Here is a 20,230-nt window from a genome sequence, read left to right on the forward strand (position 1 = left end):
TTAAAAAACAAAGAATCCGACTGAACAAGGAGCGGGACTGCTGAAAACATCTTTGGGAATTCGCTAAGGATTGCTTAAAGAATGTGCTGTTCTCCCCAGTCCTTCCCAGTCCCTTGCATCCAGTGGAAGAAACTCCTCCCTGGCTCACTTTCCCTCAAAATTAGTAATTTCTCCCCATTTAGGAGAGGAAAGATGGGAGAGAGAAGAGGGGAAAGCACTGTGATCAGTTCTTCACTTATCACAAAATAGGTACTTTCTAAAACCAGCATAAAAACATTGAAATTAATTTCAACTTCTTATTCTTCTGGTAGTTCACAAACATGTGTATTAGTTGTTCACCTTGACTTTACCCCTGAAATAATTTAGCAGAATGAGTAATATCTACTTTAAATATTTAATGTATTTTTCATTATTATTATCATTGTAGAGATGGGGTCTCACTTTGTTGTCCAGGCTGTTCTCAAACTTCCAGCTTCAAGTGATCCTTCTGCCTCAGTCTCCCATAATGCCGGGATTACAGGCATAAGCCACTGTAACCAGCCCTTGTGTATTATTTCTCTTCTCACTTTATTACTCATTAAACATTTCATTTTAATTCTCTATTCTAGAGATAATTTATTCTTTAAATCTTTCTTATATGTTGATCATGTATCATCAATTTTTGAAATAATTTCTATAAAATCTAGATACTTCTTGTTTTGTGAAATATTGCACAGTTAATGCCACAAAGGCATTATTTGACTCTTTATTAGATACAAAATATTTTATTTTAAAGAATATCATACCAATGTTTTATATTGTTGAATATTTCATTGCTTGTTTATTTATTCAGTTGTTTTTTAATGCTAATAGCTGCATTAATATTTTTTTAAGACAGATGAGGTTCTATATTGTTTTAATCATGAGCCTAAATATTTGTAGCCACATAGCTTCATTGTCAAAAAATGGTCTTCAAGGGTGGTTGTGAAATATGGAACAGTAGTGACAAAATACATATTTTTCCCTTTAATCTTAGAATACAAAAGACAGGCTCTATAATTTCCTTCTCCAGTTGAAAGAATGTTGAAGAATGAAATATTTTGTTATATTTGCCTGCTAGAAAATTATCATCATTAATTTAAATCAAATTGTGGTTTCCTAAAAATACTCTCACATTGCCAAAGGACATAATGGCCATTTTCCAGGATTATCATGCAACAGAGATAGGAAAGCTCAAGAGCTTTTGCTTTCCTTGTTCAGTTTGCCAGTTTCATGAATGTGGCCTTCGTCTTCTAATGAGCATGTCAGACAGTCGCATTGTTGCTTCTGTGTTGTATGTAGTTCTCTTTTCCACGTTTTGATTATTTTGATCAGTTAAAATATTTTATGTGATAAAGAGTATGATGTTTCAGGGATTTCAACTCATCTCTTCAAGTTGTGAATAATTTTATTGTTTATTTCCAATGATCAGTGTGGTGGACACTTCAAAGTTAATTTCCAGTGATTCCCATTTCCTGGTGTTCACACTTTTCTATGACATCCTCCTCCCTTTGAGTGTAGCTAGCAGCTATGACTTGCTTCATCTAACAAATAGTACATAGCAAAGGTTATGGGATATCACTGTCATGATTATGTTACACTGTATAAGACTGTCTTAGCAGCCTAGAGATAGAGACTTCTCTCATGAGTTTGATGAAGTAAGCAGCTGTGTGGGAGAAGTCCATGTGGCAAGAAACCGTGGGTGACCTCTACAAACTGTGGACAGTCTATAGGACTTGAGGGTGGCCCATAGCCAAGAGCCGGCAAAAAGCCAGAGCTTTCCATTCTACAACCTTAAGGTAATGAATTCTGCCTACAACCTGAATGAGTCTGCAAATAAACTTTTCCCCAGTAAAGCTTCCAGATGATAATGCAGCCTGTCTGACACTTGAATTGTAAACTTAAGACCAGAGCAGAAGACTCAGTTAAGTAACACCTAGATTCCTGACCCACGAAAACTGCAAGATAATAAAGGAATGTTGTTTTAAGCTGCTAAGTTTGTGGTGTTTGTTATGTATCAACAGAAACAGAAAACTAATTAAATTGGTAATTAAATCTTCTTTAGAGAATATAGAAAGTCTTATTTACAAATTTGACCATAGGTAATGCTCAATATAAGTCTACTGTTGTTTCTAGTCTTTAAGAACTTAAGATCATCTCTGAAGATTTTCTACTGCCATCTACTTTCTATTGCAAATTATAATAAATTAAAAAGTATTAAAATTTTTGTATTTTTAAAAAAATTTGACTTAGTCTTATTAAATATCTATATTTTAAACTTTATCATTCTAGCATTTCATGTCCATCTGTTGCCAGTGTAAAAAAAATCTTGTTTCATGAATTTTGTGTCTATACCTATGTAAAGACAAATTTAATAATAATATGAACTGTTTAATAATGCAAAATGCTTGTCAGTCTCCAATGGCATCTGTTGCAAATATCACACTAATTCTATTACCTACCTAAATTCCCACCCACTGGTGTCACATCTCTATAAAATCAATCATGTTCTGCCTGGACTTCCTCCAAATCATAACATGCAGTTCACTGGGTGTCCCTCTTGTTAGTGTCTATGCCAACCCTGTGGTGGGGTTAATTCAAAGTCCTGAAAACTTCCATACATCCTGTCATATTATAGTTAGCCAAATATAGTTACTACAGACTATGACCAGTAAAGTAGAATCCAGAAAATACATTTTTCCTGAAGGAGGCAGAATCACTTAAGAAATAACAATTTTTTCAAAATGTTCTAGCGAGAGTTGTACTTTATGATCAAACTAACTGCATTCTTTTCCTAAAACAAAACAAAACAACAAAAAAGCACTGTTTCTAAATTCTCCACAAAATGTATGCATCTGAAATGCTACTATGCAATATGGATTTAAGACTGTCTTGGGCTAAAGATAAAAACTAGTAACAGATGTCCAACACCAGGATTTTATATTCTGAAATTCTAACTCTAGATTTAGAAGCCAAAATACAGTTTATGTCAAATACACTCCTCTAACAGAAAAACACATGAGAAAAGAGGAGCAGGCACTCCTGTCTATAGTTAGCAAAGTAAACATCTCTAAGTCTGGGTGCCTTAAGGGTGTTATTTTGCCCACCATTCTAGGCTGTGATATTTTTATCTTCATAGGAAGAAAACTAAGCACAGTTTTGCTTTTTGTCAAACTTTAATGTGATTTGATTATTTATAATCCACTTCTAAGGGTCTGAAAAATTCCTTGAAAAGCATCAGTATTTTGAGAACAGTTTTTCAGGTGTTGTTGAAACTAACTGCCATCTCCAACTTCATTTTACTTTTCAATCCTGGCAAGTCAGTTCTGGCATAAAATTTTTACGTCTGTGGAGCCATATAAATTTGCATGGCTAACTTGGTGCAAGACAGAGACTACTGATTACATCAAGCTGAGAGCTCTGTAAATGCTTTTTAAAAAAGGTACAATAGAATTTCCCGATTGAGCGCTACAAAATAAAGTTTGGAAACTTTGCACTAAAAAGGAAGCTACTTGGAGTGAGGTATAAGAAATCTGAAGTGAACAAATACATAAATCCTTTCTCCCTGCCTCCCCTTTGTTTTTTTAAAACAGGATTCTTTTTTTTCTGTTATGAATCAGTGTACAGGCTTTTAAAGAATCTGGCTCACATCAGATACGTTCCATGAAGATTCTCAGATAAAGACATTAAAGCAGGTAAAACAAAACAGTAGTAGTTCTACCGTGTTCAAAGGCTCCTGACCAATAAAGATTGCTTACTACTTTGTTTTTTCCTGAAATCTCTTGAGAATGAACTTGAGTTGAACTCAAATATCCACAGATAGAGAGCAAAAGGATGAATCAATAATAGCCTCTTGGGCTTCTCTATCTTCAAAGGTTAGTTTTATTGAAGGCAAAGAGAGCCACAGGATATCCTCTAATATTAATTAACAATAAGGGTTTTGATTCAGTTGTGACATGTAGGGAGTGTGTACTCAAAAGCATGAGCACACAGATATATTGACTAATATTAACTGTGATTACAGGAGGTCTTTAAAAATAATTGTTGTGATTAATAAGTACTTATGCTAAAATCCTGAAATCAAAAATGGCTTAAAATACAAGCAAGAAAAAAAATTTCAAATGCGAACAATGTAAGACCAAGGAATAAGTGAATTTGTTAATACAACTATTTAAAAATAATCTTTGGTTCTAAAATATATCAAATTCCTAACAAAAACAGTTCTCCAACTTCAAACTAATGGTCCTGATTGAAAAAAGAAAGGGTGTTATAAATATCAAATCTATGAACACTGAATAAACATTTTATTTTGGGAAGAAATAATTTTCTGGGAAATAAGATTTAAGTGGAAATAAATGTTAACATAAATGTTATATTTGAACATACAAATAACTACCTCTTAAATAACCAAAATAATATGCTATTCTAAAATCTGTCAATTTCATTCATAAAATATTTATACTAAGAGAAGATAGCACTTATTTATAAGTCCATAATTTCATTAAGAGAAAAACACAGATACCACTAAGCTCACTCACAACAACTTAATTCCATGCTTTGTGCTTACTCAGGGAAATAAGTGATCATTTGGCTAGCAGTATGAGCACATGATTTATAGCAACAGCCTCCAAACGTAAAATTAGTAACATTACTAACTTATTAGACAATTTTAGAAAAGGCTTTTACTCCATTTCTGTGACTATATGTATATATAATATGATTACTATTTTTGTAAACTATTCATGCAAAACATGAAGCTTTACTACACAGCTGAGAATTCAATTCAGTAGTCCAAAGAAACTTACCCTGATCAATATGTAGAAAGACCTGAACTCAGATTTTGAAGTTTTTCGTGGCTATTGCTTTCACTGTACTGACTGTCAGACTGTTTCATATAATACATAAAACAGAAAGTGAAGTAAGTTACTAATTTCTGGCCTTAAATTCAGAGACTTAAAAAATCTAAGTGTAAAATGTCAATAAAGCTTTATAGATCTCTCTAAAAATAACTACTATTATTCTATAAATTATATGTTGTAACTATTTAAAACTGAATCATATCCCATGCTCATAAGACTGACTATATTGCTCCACCTAAAATTTAAGGAAACCAGCCAATTTAAAACTCAAAAATCAAAACATATCATGTACCTCATAATCATATACACCTCCTATGTACCCACAAAAATTAAAAATTAAAAATGTAGAAAATATCACTTTAAATAATTAAGCACAGGTGATACTTGTGATAAAGTACATCTTCTAATACTACTCTACTAATGATAGTAAATGAAATAATGTGGTATCTACACAGAAGTACTACAATGAAGTATCATTCCAAACTGCTGAAGAACTCTCAAACCAGCAGAAAATGAAAAGTCTTTGACTTATGCAAAACCAAAAGTTTCTCAGATACTGGCACGTTCAGATTTCAGCATTTTTAGGTTTCTATCACATTGTTTCAGATGTATAGGTTTCACCCATGTACTTCATACTAGCCTGGAATCTTTTAGTTCTGCCACTGTATTTCACAATAGTACATGTAATATAATAAATTACCACAAGAACATGACCATATTCATATTCTACATACCTACTATTTTCTACATCAAAGTGAGTGAAAAGATTATCAAAAGATCTTTTCCTTTTACTATTATTAAAACAGTAATAAATGGCCATGATTCTCATGGAATTTTAAACATCTAAATTGAAATACAAGAATCCTTTGATGCATAATATCTTTTGAAGATGATTTTATTTATTATAAAGAGAAAGACTAAGGGGGACATTTATAACATAGGATAATATATTCTGGGACAGTCTCTGGGGTCAGCCTTGCCATAAGTTGACATGTGGCTGTAACTGCATTTCACTCTAAGTATTCACATTTTCCTTATAAATATAGACAAATCATTTTGTGGTAAAAATGATAAAAAGTACATAGAGCATATATAATATATTACAGTACTAGAAGGACTTTTTATAATAAACAATCAGAAAAAAATGAATATATGTGTTTTTCAAATGCAATTTTTCTAAAGATATAAATCTATTACAAATGTATATATTTGAAAAGCAATAAAACTTAGCAAATTTTGTAATAAAAAAGAACAGTGCAATCAAACAAGGGCCCCATAATCATTGCATTCACTATCTTTCCACTGTTTTCTTAAACTCCCTTTTAAAATTCAATAGACTCCTGTTGGATAATTTTCTAATTCCCTCTGGATTACAAAACCAGAAGTTGTCTATAAAGTTCTCTGGATAATTTTATAATTCATTATAGAGTAGGAAACTAGAAATTACCTATACATTGCCAAAACCAAAATCAAGTTAATGTCTATGTGAGATCAGCAATATTAGCAAGTGAAATAATAGGTGGTTATCTAGGTAATAACAGGGCTTTGAGAAAATACTCAATTTGCCCATCAATGTCCAAAATAGTGACATTGCAGATTAGCTATTTGCCTTAAGACTCTATTTTATTTATTTATTCTTATTTTATTTTAATTATTTTTTTGAGACAGAGTCTTACTCTGTCACCCAGGCTGGAGTACAGTGGTGCGATCTCAGCTCACCGCAAACTCTGCCTCCTGAGTGCAAGTGATTCTCCTGCCTCAGTCTCCCGAGTAGCTGGGATTACAGGCACCCATCACCAAGCCCAGCTAATTTTTGTATTTTTAGTAGAGATAGGGTTTCGCCATGTTGGCTACGCTGGTCTCGAACTCCTGACCTCAAGTAATCCACCCGCCTTGGCCTCCCAAAGTGCTGGGATTACAAGCGTGAGACACTGGCACCCAGCCTTCAGACTCTATTAAATTACTTAAATTAATTACTCTATTTAATTACTTAAAATAATTACTAAAGGGTAAGGTAGCATTTTAAGCATTGGAAGTAATTTATATATTATGGCAAATGATTTTCTTGGTTCTTTTATTAACAGCATACATTGATAGCAGAAGGATGAAAATTTGAAGATACAGAATGAAGAAAATAAGACTAAAGAAAACAAACCACCTATTGCCAATCTTTAGAATTTTAGATTAGAAGTTGGATACCTAATAAATAGAAAGGTATTTTCTGTTGGGGTATGTGTATGAGGGCTAAAACGTAAAAAAAAAAAAAAAAAAAATTAACATACCAACGTATTCAAGCATAAGAGAGTACAGTTAAATGAGATGGCATACAAGATACTTATCACAGTGCTTGAGAACTTAAAAATGGTGATAATAGCAATGGTGATGGCAGTTTCTACTGTTATAATCATTGTAAGATTAGCTTTTAAGTTGATTATAAATGTCTGACTTATTTTGTATTTCTTGACAGTTTGGTAAGTTTATCTTAATACATTAAAATCTTTAAACTTTAAAATAACTGTATCTTATTTTGGCCAGATGTCATGAAAAAACAAATCATACCTCTTCTAAGCAATGTCAGTAGAAGACAGAGCAGAAATACCTAAGCAGTAAGGAAAAGGATTCTGGACTTAGATTCAGAGGAGCTATGCTCAATTGCTGATTTTATCACTTTTAGCTAATTGATCTGAGCAAGTCTTTTAACATCTCTAAGATTTATTTTCCTCACCTATATTATGGTGACATTAATACTCTGTTTTACTTTCAAGGAATATTGCAAAGCTTGAAGGAAAAAATGTTTCAAAATGATGTGAATATTCTGGTGAGAGCTGCGGTCCTTTAGCATTATCATTAAGATTTTATTCAGGTACACCAATTTTAGAAAAGCTATTATGAAAATCTCACTTTTTATCTTCACAGACTATACTAGTTTAACAAGGAGAACCTCAGGATGCTTCTCTGGACCACATTTTTCTCATTTGCTAACAAATGGGGTACTGGATGATGTCAAAATTTCCTCCCATCTCTGAAATTATTATATTACCTAGTAAAATTAACTTTCCTTGATTTTTTTAACCTGAAAATACAAGAAGCTGTAGCAAACTAATCTCTGAATTAATAGCTGAAGCAGGCATTTTAAAAACCTCTAGAACGTGAGGTTGAGCCTCTACAACATCTGGTCATGTAGCATAGGTTGAATAGTACTACCATTCGTGTTTCAAGTTGTTCACATATTTTCTGTGACATTTCAGCTCCTTATCATAGAGATAAAGGTTTGCCCCACTGGTATAGTAAAAGGGTTAGAAGTGTTAAGAGTTGAGTTACTTTTTAATCTAAATTTTCCTTTATATTCTCAAGTATTGTTTGATATACTATTCAAGGGGCAAAAATTAAAATGGAATGATTATAAACAGTAACAAAAAGCAAAAAGTATCTCCATATTTTAATAGGTAAGAACCCATAACTAGGTTATGCTGCTTTAAAATGAACCTCAGAAAAGACAAACTGAGATACCTGTCTCCCCTTAAAACCCTTCTTTCCACGGATCCCAGGAATGCCCTAGAATATGGAAAAGAAAAAGAAAATATTTGTTGAATGAATGAATTAGGCACTATAGATCTTTTTCCCCCAATGTAAATTAATAAAGTATGCAAAAGACAGAAACAAATTGTTCTATAAACTGATGTGATATTCAGAAAAGTCTCAATATATTAATTTAACTGAGGCAGGCTCTTTCCTTCTTCAAAACAAAATTCTCCTTTTATTCTGGAATCCATCCCATCTGTACTTCCAAATGGGATCCTGACATTTCCCTGGAGATAGTTATTTGTCCAGAGATAGGCATATTACCAAGTTAGCAAAACCAGATGAGCTGAAGGTCTTATTTTTCATATCTAAGGGACAATGCCCTCCTCTCTGTCTTCGTCTCTCTGCCACTGCACATTTAACCTGTGCACTGGCAATCTTGAGATAATATGGGAAATGAGCCTTAGGTTAAAGACAACAGTAGAAAAGGTAAAGCAGAGAGATGAATCTAGAGCCCACCTAACATATGGATTTCTGGTCATGTAAGAAGCAGTAGGGTACAGTACTTAAGCACCCAGGCTTTGGAGCCAGACAACCTTTGTCAAATCCTGGTTCTGCTCTTACTACCTGTATAGTAATAGTCTAAGACAAGTTGCTTTCTCCACGTGTCCCTCATTTTCTTCATCTATGCTGAGAAGAATAACAATATCTATCATTCAGTAAATGGTTTTATACATAAAGAAGTTAATTCGTGTATATATATATATTTATATGCATACACATGTATATTTAAAAGTTTATTTAAAACTTCATATATATATGCCTATATAAAGAAGTTAATTCATGTATATAAACCATTTATTAAATGTTATATATATGTACATATATAAAACATTTAATGTACATATATGTAAAACATTAAATAAATCATTTGCTATTGTCATCATCATCATCATTAAAAATATCCTTATGTTTAAGCCAGTTTGAACTGTGGTTTTCTGTTATTTGCAGATTAAAGCATCTTACTTGATACAATCACTTTGAGACTTGTAGATTAAGAAGTCTATGACAACCATGTGGTTTGAGATTAATAGTACATACAGACAAGTTAGAAGACATCATTGCTTGATGTAATCCATTCACTTTCAAGTCAATAGTGTTTAAAAAATACTCATGTAGCTGATCATCAAAAAAGAGTTCACAGATGAGAAAGAGGACTCATTCATTAAGACTTTATGCATATTTACATAATACAACCAATCTTTTTTTTAAAAAAAAGAATAATTTCTAAATTTTCAGCTTTCCTAAATCTCATTAAGAAGCCAAATAGTGCAGACAGAATTATATAAGCATTTTTTACATATATACATATATATGTGTACATGTTTCATATGTATGTATGTGTATGCACATAATATGCATGTATATGTACAATACTGACTCCCTGAAATGACTTTTTCTTTCCATTTGTTTTCAGGAGTGCTTAGCATTATTGTATCCTGTTTTCTTCTGCTTTTTTTGTACTTAACTGCTTTATAACATAACACCCTTTTAGCTATATTATTCATAGTTTCAATAAGAATTTTGACATAGCCATATAATATTAGGACATGGTACCCATAATAGGCCCAATATCAAGAACTAGTCTTGTATTCATATGTTGAGACACATCTTGATATTTTCATATAGACTGGTAAAAATTAGTGAGTGTGATTACAGCACTGTGCCTATTGATGGCCGGTGTCAATACTGGACTTAAGATCATTAAATCCAAGATGACAACATTTTACTAAGATATACAATTTTGGTTTATTAAATAATTTATGAAAAATAAGTTCATGTCAAAGGATCAGAAAAGGACTGTATCATAAACAGCAGAATAATTAACAATGTAAACTGGAATCATTGAGTCAAGAAGAGTAGATCAATTCTTTGCCTGGTCAATGAGATACATCACCTGTTAGTCTGCTGTAGTACATGAAGGTTAGGTGGCTTAGTTGTAGAATTATGCTGAAGATATTTTTTGCTATTGAACAAAATAACTTGCTATGTTGACCAGGGGAAAATCTTTACCTCATCTCACCAAAGATGGCTAGACATTTTGATTATCATTACAGCACATTTAAACTCTTTGATTATTTTTTCTCTGAAGGGGCATTCGCAAGCAATTACAATAAAATATAGTTTAATTTTCTTACTAAAAACTATATATTTGAAAAATGTATTTAGCAAAGGATCTGGTTCACCTTCATTTGCAAAAATCACTTTCCAGAAATTATCATTTTGGCCTAAACTGCATTCTTATAATGATAGGGGCAAAGGCTGAATTTTGAATATGATTCTCTAATTTCAAATTTTATGACAATATACTAACATTGTTCAACTCTACTGTTTTCAATTAATACTGGCAATATAAATTAAGATATCAAAGAGAAATCACTGCATATAGATTGCATACAGCACTGAAAACTAGATACGATGAAGCTGCAATGCCATAACTCTTATAAATAACTTCATTAATGTTTTTAAGTATAACAAACCATTTTGCAAAGGTTCTACCTTTACTTATAAGTACACATATTTATGAACAGCTGTCTCATTCTTAAATTAAACAAAAATATATCTTCTGAAGCTAAATTCTTTACTGTACATTGCCCTCAAAATCCAGACTTGTCAAGAATTTATACTCAAAGATAATGAATTACAAAATAAAAATTTCATAATTAGATATTTTAAGATTTTGGCATGTATTTTTAAAATTTGAATTTAAAATATATTTCTATCACGCTACTTTCTTTTAACAAAATTCAGTAAGATTCTCAAAAGTCAAATTACATTTCTGGTAGGTGATTTTTCTTAAACTTGGCTTGCTAACTCTGGTAAGATTACTTCCCTGACATCTGATTTTATGACCACCGTTGTACATTATCATAAGTATATCACTTTAGAAATACTATTTGGAGGGAATGGACTTACCCTTTCTCCTTCAGGTCCCAGTTGTCCTGCTTCTCCAGGAGAGCCAATAAAACCCTTAAAACAAGAAAATAATCTGTATATTATTTCATTTCAATATTCTCCCCATAAGTGATTCTAAATAGAAGTACTACAAATTTTATTTGTAGTAGTATGAAATTATAAGACACAAGTGTGAATAACTTCTCCTCATCTAATTGCTTTTTTATCCAAAAGTTACAGATCAATCTTCCCATTAAAAAAATATACAAAATATAATTTAAGAAATGGTGATGAATAAAAATAAGCCCAAATAATTTCCTTCACTAAATTTTGTAGTGGGCACAAAATATATGACTATAATTAGCTAAAATTTAAGACAGAATGGAGGCAACAAAAGAATATAAGTACAGTGGAAGAAGAGATACATTTCAATGTGGCAGGAGGCAAAGGCAATCAAAGACGACTTCAAAGGAGACTGTCACTTGAGATAGGTCTAGAGAGTAAGTAAAATCTTGATAAGCAGAAACTTCACAAAGAATGCTCCAAGAGCAATTAGGGTAAATAGAGACATGAAGTTTTTGTTATAATTGGTGAGTATTTGTAAATAGTAATTGAGCACATTTTATATATAACATGCTTTGTGTGTAAGATGGTTTTATAGGTAAAATGCTTTCTGTGTAAGACCCGTCCTGCCTTAATAAAGATTCCAATCTGGTCTGAGAAACAAGCAATACATATAAATACTAATGCAAGGTACTTCATTCTAACATAATTTAGTTATATGTCACTGGGGAAAATAACCCATTTAATCAATTTTACAGGTAAAGTATATGGTAGTTTCGGGACTAGATTGAAGAGAGCCTTAAATTTCAGAATAAAAATTTTAGACTTCATATATTAGGCAAATGGAAGCTACTGATTTTAGGGAGTATGGTAGTGCACTGATGTTATGCTGTATTTCTAAAATATTAATCTGTCGGTAGGATACAGCATACAGCCATGACAGGAAACACTGAATGTAGGCAAACCTGTTAGAAGGCTCTGTAAGTGGTCTGCATTTGAGGAATTATGGGGTCCAGATCACTGGTTCGACAAACATTATTTTAGTAGCCATTTTGTGTCAGGCACTGGGTTTATACAGATGCATATGAAAATCAGTGCCCTCAAGAAGTACATAGTTTATTAGAAAAGAGGGCCATACAAATAAATAATTGTAATATCATATGATAATTGTAACATGATTAAGTAATAGGTGATATGACAGATAGACAGTCGGAACTTTGGAAGCAGAATGGCCAACTTTGCCTAGAGAGTAGATTAATGGTGCTTTACTTTACTGAGGAGCAACATTTGAGCTAAGTCCTGAAGAAAAGAAAAGGCAAGGATAACAATATGCCATCAGTCGTCAATCAGAATGAAATGACACAGCATTTACAAAAAATTGCAAATAGTCTGTGTGATTGGTGGGCAAGAGGTGACTTTGGAAAGGGTGGCAGGGGATCATATAATGAAGAGTCTTTTTTGCTATGACAGAAAATCTGCAATTTACACTGTGAGTCAAAAAAATTAGACACAGTTTTGATATAATCATATTTTCACTTAGATTACAGTGAGTCAAACAGGTCTTTATCTGTCTATAAGAATGAAGAGAAAGATGACTCTAAAGTTTACAGTTGGATTGACAGGCAAATAGTAACCACTGATAGAAATATGGAATACAAACAGAAAAGCTGAGTTTGATATAAAGAGAACGAGTTTTGTTAGTTATTTTGAATTTGTGGTTATAATAAGGTATTCAAATGTAATTATCATGGCAGGGAGTCAGGAGATGTGGGGTTCATAGAAAAAGCTCTGAGAGAAAAATGTCTGAAGGACAGATATGTCTGAAGTCTTAAAGATAGACTAAAGCTCTGAGGAGAAAATAATAGAAATGATCACTGATCAGACAGAGAGTGAAATAGGGGAGTGAGAGAAGAGCAGTTTTATGGATACAGAGAAAAGCCAAAGTATAAAAGAATTTGAAGTAGAGATACAGGGAGTCATTTTTACTAAGTTCTAAACAAAAGCTACTTATTATGAAACACAGAATGGGTGATTTTTCAGAGTAAATGCTTCCGTAATAACAAACACTGAAGAATTCAAGCATTACAAAAGTAAATGTCATTTGTATACCCATTCCGGCATTACTCACAAATATCAAAAGGTGGAAGCAACCCAAATGTTCATTAACAGATGAATGGATAAACTAAGTGTTGTATATACATAAAATGGAATAATATTTAGCCTTAAAAACGAAGGATTCTGACATCTGACATCTGCCACAATATGGATGAACCTTAAAGACAATTATGCTAAGTGCGCTAAGCCAGTCATGAAAGCACAGATAGTGTATGATTCCACTTACATGATGTACTTAGAGTTGTCAATTTCATAGAGACAGAAAGTAGAAGAGTGGTTGCCAGGGACTGGGAGTGGAGAATGGGGAGTTGTTTATCGGGTACAGAGTTTCAGTTTGGGAAGATGAAAAAAGTTTTCAAGATGGATGGTGGCAATGGTGGTACAACGATGTCGATGGACTTAAGTCCACTAACTATATACTTCAAGAGGGTTTATAAATGGAAAAATTTATGTTATATATGTTTTATCTTTTTTTAAAAAAAGGAAAGAGAAAAATGTATCAAGAATCATATCTAAGTTGCCTGGAATAAAAACTTCTGGAAGGTTTTAAGTTCCTTAGAGTTTAGTTAAGTATTGCCATTAAAAAAGTTGCCACCATCCAACTTGAAAAGTTTTTTAGGCATTTTTCCTTGTCAAAGATGCCTAAAATTGCCTTATGTTCCACAGATCGTATGAACAAGCAAAAATTAAAAGAAAAGAGTGAGAGAGAATTTGTTCCCTTATACATAACTTTGATAAAGTGAAAACACCTAATATTTTCTCACTTGAAAGCCAAGCAGCTGGAGAACGGGAAATATTTCTTTTAAAGTGAAGCATATAAAAGTAAGCATTTAGGCTTATGATGACAAGCTGTGTACATTTTGAGAATTATCTGTTGATGACTTAAAGTGTAAAGTCAGCTAACGTTTGTTTTAATACATCCAACAGGAGTTTTTGTTATAAATAAAAAGACACCCTAACTGGTGTATACTTATCAGTGAACTAAATAATCAATTAGTAACTCAAGAACTGAAGTCAGAACTCCAACATAGCCTGTACAGTGTAAGGGGAACATTTTAAAATTAGATATTTTAAATAGAATAATGTTATAAATAATTGCTTAGATGTATTATAGAGGTTTCTTGATCATCATTATACTGATTCTAACAGAAATAAGATGTCAGCAGTACCCAACAAAGAAACCACACAGAGTTGACGTCATTCTCAAAATACTACCATTAAACTAGAGTTTACTGTGCAATGAAACAAAAAAAAAAATTTAAAATAATAATACATTTTTGCTTTTTGGTTTGAAGGTTGTAGATCCAGTTAGAAGCAATTTTGTATCACCAGCAGGAGCACTAGAGGGCCAGGAGAGGTTCTATACACTTTTACTTTTGGGGGCAGGTAGCGCATTATTACATAGAGAAATGCCAAAGATGGGTTTCAAAATTATGATTTGTTTTAAATGTTTACATTTGCCAAAATATTTCTGCTAATACCAAGCAATACAATCAAATAACTGCCAATGAAAAGCTAATTTATCATGATTCATGAAAATATTCATGTACAATGCATAATATTTAGTATTTATGAATAACAGGACACACATTAAGTGAAAAACATCTTATCCTGTAAGTGTGTTTTTATGATTTTTGTCTTTTTAACTAGATTTGAAGTTAATGTCAAAAATCTACATTTGATAAAGCTGCATCCTACAACCTCCAACAACTTTATCTTTGATAAAATCGACAAAAATAAATAATTGGGAAAGAATACCCAATTCAATAAATGGTGCTGGGAAAACTGGCTAACCATATGCAGAAGAATGAAATCGGACCCCTACCTCTGATTGAGTTAATATATAAAAATTAACTCAAGATGGATTAAAGACTTAATATGTAAGACCTCAAACTACAAAAATCCTAGAAGAAAACCTAGGACATGCCCTTATAGACATTGGCCTAGGGAAAGAATTTATGACTAAATCCTCAAAAGCAACAAATGCAACAAAAACAAAATTTGACATTTGTGACCTAAATAAACTAAAGATCTTCTGCAGAGCAAAAGAAACCATCAAGAGAGTAAATAGACAACTTACAGAATAGGAGAAAATATCTTCAAACCATGCATCTGACAAAGGACTAATATCCAGAATCTATAAGGAACTTAAACAAATCAACAAGAAAAAAACAAATAACTTCATTAAAAAGTGAGCAAAGGACATGAACAGACACTTCTCAAAAGAAGATATACAAGTGGCCCACAAACATGAAAAAATGTTCAACATAACTAATTGGAGAGATGCAAATCAAAACCACAAGGAGATACCATTTCACGCCAGTCAGGATGGCTGTTATTAAAAATTCAGAAAATAACGTATACTGATGAGGTTTCAGAAAAAAATGGAATGCTTATACACTGTTGGTGCTAATGCAAATTAGTCCAGCCCCTGTGGAAACAAGTTTGGAAATTTCTCAACTAAAAATAGAATTACTGTTTGACCCAGTAATCTCATTACTGAGTATATACCCAAAGAAAAATAAATTCTACCAAAAAGACATCTGCACTCATATGTTTATGGCAGTGCTATTCACCATAAAAAAGATGTGGAATCAACCCAAGTGCCCATCAATAGTGGACTGCATGAAGAAAATGTGGTAAATACAGACCATGAAATACTATAGTGCTATAAAAATGAACAAAACCATGTCCTTTGCAGCAACATTGATGCAGCTGGAGGCCATTATCCTAAGCAAATTAACACAAAAACAGAAAACAAAATACTGCATGTTCTCACTTATAAATGGGAGCTAAACGTTGGGTATACATGGACACAAAGATGGGAACGACAAACACTGTAGATTCTGTAAGGAAGGAGGACCAGAAGAAGGTAACAGTTGAAAAACTATCTATTGGGTACTATGTTCACTACTTTGGCAACAGAATCACTAGAAGCCCAAACCTCGAAATTACACAATATACCCATGTAACAAACCTGAACATACCCCTGAATCTAAAATAATTTTTTAATCTACATTTGAGAGCCTTTATGAATGTGAAACTCTCTACTTATTCCAATCATACTCCCAAATGTGAAACCTATAAAGTGTGAAAACCTAACTGAAAGTACCACTTAAGAGGGTTACAGTCTAGATAACAATTTTCAATACAAATGGGAAAAAGAAAAAACAAAAGGATGTATAATACAGTGCGAAAATGGTACACAGAAGAACATAGTTATATGAATCACTGAAGCAAGATGACAAAACGCAGTAAGAGTAATTTGAACAGTGCCAAATATATTTTGCACATATTTCTTGGAGTTATTGGTTCATGAACAGAAGAAACTCTCAAATTCAAGTAACAATTATAGAATCCATAGTAAATACATGCCATATACCATACATTATACCTTAAGAATGCTAATCTTGTTGAATTTTTCACACTACCTGAAAAGTAAGTTTCATCATAACCATTTAATAAATAATGGGATAAGAAAAACAAAGCACAGAGAGACGGAAATAACATCAAAAGTCACAAAGCTAGTAAAAGAAGTATTAAGGAAAACAAAAAGCCTATGTAATTCCACAGCCCATGTTCTTGGCCACTAATCTCTTCTTGCTTCCCAAATCCAAGTCAACATGTGATTTAAGTACAATTTCTAATTAAAAATACATGACATTTCCTCATTATATGGTTACTTAATGCAAGAACAAAGAGAGCATGAGCTAGTGGAAAGAGGTCAGAGCTAAAGGTGAAAAGACATTGGTTCTAGTTCTAGCCAGCTATAACTTCGCTAAATCAATTAAGTTCCTTAGCTTACTATTTCTCTCATCAGTAAAATGGGGATGATAGACCTGTTCTACATCACAGGGCTGATGGCAACATAAAAGAATAAAATACCTATGAAAGTATTTGGAAATGTTTAATAATTTTTAAAAATGTAAGACATCATTATTGCACATATTGTTTAAATACCTTATGCTTTACTTCTTTTAAAAAGGCATTTTAGATAACATAAGGCACAAATGTGGACTCTGGAAAATATTTTGCTATTAAAAATAAAGAATTTTTAAAACAGTTTTTAAATTTTATACACTATATATATGATATGGTTTGAATGTTTTTCCCCTCCAAATCTCATGTTAAAATGTGATTTCTAATGTTGGAGGAAGTGACTGGATCATAGGGGTGGATCCCTCATGAATGGTTTAGCATCATCCCCTTAGTGATAAGTGAGTTCTCAACTCACGTGAGATCTGGTTGTTTGAAAGAGTCTGGGACCTTCTGTTTTTTTCTCACTTGCTCTCACTCTCACCATGTGACATTGCCTGCTCTCCCTTCACCTTCCGCTGTGACTCTAAGTTTCCTGAGGCCCTCACAAGATGCAAATGCTGGAGCCATACCTGCATGGCCTGCAGAACTATGAGCCAACTAAACTTCTTTTCTTCATAAATTATCCAGCCTCAGGTATTTATAATGATGCAAAAAGTGACCAATACAATGTAATGTAGCTATTTGTATTTTGCTTCCTTATTGATTAAACATGGCTAACATTTCCTTTAATGGTTTGGAAGTAAAATGGGATGTTCTGGATACAATAAGGTTATTTTCTTATTTGCAGATATTTCTTTACTCCTGATAGTTTTTGTATAATAAAATCTCAGCCTTGAACTACTACGAATTTCTTTACCTCTTAATATTTTTTATGTCATGACTTCCTTAGGTCTGTATCCATTCATATATAAATAATACTACAAATGTTTATACAGCACATTCTAACATCAGACATTATGCTATGGAAATAAACATAAAATAATGATGCAAAATCTACCACAATGAAACTGATTTCTGTCACCATGGAAGTGAAAGTAACTACTGTAGTAAGCAAGTGTATTCAGGCTAAATTTGAATTAAATTCAAAGCTACTAAGAGAATGTAAAAATGATAAGCATTTTATATATTTCATTCTACTTTTAGGCAAGCATGCTTAACAAAATGATGGAAATGCCTACTTACTCGTACACCTTTAGGACCTGGATTACCTTCTGGTCCAGCTAAACCCTGGTGTAAACAAAAGACACTGTTATCATACTACAGTACTTTTTAAAGAGTTGTTAATAAATAGATTAATAAAAAGGGCATATAAAGAGGTATCATTTTCAAAACTATAGAATTCAGATTACGAATGTTAAGGAATTTTAGAATTTCTGAACCAAAAGAGGTATCGGAAATAATCTACACACAAATATATTTTAGATATATAAATAAAGTACATTAACACATTGTCAGATTTAAAAATTTTTTTCATTACATTATTTCTCATTGGAAGACTATTTGTGTTGTTTTAAAACATTTCTAATTAACTTATTCTAAAAGACATTCCCATAAATTTTTAAAAAGATAAATATATTTTAAACTTTAGATCAATGTTAATGTTTACATATCCATGCTTTATATTTTTCATATAACATATTATCATTTGATAGTAAGAGTCTAATATAGAATACCTCCAAGTGTTTTTAAAGTCCTAAAAAATTGAATTTTGTTAACATTTTTTTTTGCTTATTTACTTCCCTCATTCTTAAGAATAACAAAGATAAAAATGTAACTTTATACATTTATTTATTTATTTATTTATTTGAAACAGAGTCTCACTCTGTTGCCAGGCTGGAGTGCAGTGGCACGATCTTAGTTCACTGCAACCTCCACCTCCCGGGTTCAAGTGATTCTCCTACCTCAGCCTCCCAAGTAGTTGGGACTACAGGCATGCACCACCACGCCCAGCTAATTTTTGTAGTTTTAGTACAGATGAGGTTTCACCATGTTGGCCAGGAGGGTCTCAATCTCCTGACCTCATGATCCGCCTGCCTCAGCCTCCCAAAGTGCTGGGACTACAGGCATGAGCTACCACACCTGGCCTAATTAATTAACTTTAGAAGTATTCAATTCATGAAAACTTAGGAAATAAACCTTGTTCTATTATTAATCTATATGAAGTAGAGAAAGTTATAAGTTATAAGGGAATACATATAAAATGATTAGAATGAATTTTTAAAACAGTATGCAAATAACTGAATTCAGTTCAGATAAAAGTGTTTGGTAGTGGTATACTGTTTCTCAAGTTTTTATAATTACGTCATTTAAAAATGATGTTTGTTAAAGGGAGTCTTAACTCTTAACAATTACTTTATTTTGTTCAATGATAGTATTGTAAAATCACAATCAGGACTGTTTTAAGAACTTACTAACACTTGGGCATTTTAATTTTGAAGGTTCCATTGTATATCACATCAAATATTTAAAAGCCCCATTCTGATTTTAAATAAAACTTCCTGCAGAAAAATTTTAATGGATTTCTACAACTTTGATTTTGAAATTATTTCTCTATGAGTTATTCATTATTTAATAAAAACAACTATTGGAACATTAATTCTCAAAATCAGAAATACAATGTATTAAGAAATAGGAACATAAAGAGAGAAGTCTAAATATAGTTACTGCACCTGCCTGCCAGGGTAACCGGGTGAACCAATGTTACCAGCCAATCCTGGAATTCCCTGAAATAATAAATAAAATAAACAGTACAACAAAGCCAAAGGAGGCCCAAAGAAACATATTTGGTGTATTTATAGTACACAAGCTTGGAAATAATTTTTCCCCATAAAAATACCGAGTCCTATACATGGCTTATGTAACTTAAAGTACCTATGTGA

At 32.3% G+C, this 20,230-nt stretch overlaps 1 protein-coding gene across 1 annotated transcript in view; it reads right to left on the reverse strand.

The window, feature by feature from the left end:
* Positions 1-20,230, reverse strand: part of COL24A1 (collagen type XXIV alpha 1 chain) — a 390,193-nt gene that overhangs the window by 270,792 nt on the left and 99,171 nt on the right. The window contains exons 9-12 of the mRNA XM_064372593.1: positions 20,021-20,074; positions 18,534-18,578; positions 11,376-11,429; positions 8,388-8,432 (exon numbers count right to left, since the gene is read on the reverse strand). Of these exons, the coding sequence (XP_064228663.1) occupies positions 8,388-8,432; positions 11,376-11,429; positions 18,534-18,578; positions 20,021-20,074 (198 nt within the window). The remainder of the gene's footprint in view (positions 1-8,387; positions 8,433-11,375; positions 11,430-18,533; positions 18,579-20,020; positions 20,075-20,230) is intronic.

Source organism: Aotus nancymaae, unplaced genomic scaffold (genome assembly GCF_030222135.1).
Source record: "Aotus nancymaae isolate 86718 unplaced genomic scaffold, 86718_ANA_hifiasm-v0.15.2.pri h1tg000007l, whole genome shotgun sequence".
NCBI lineage: Eukaryota > Metazoa > Chordata > Mammalia > Primates > Aotidae > Aotus > Aotus nancymaae.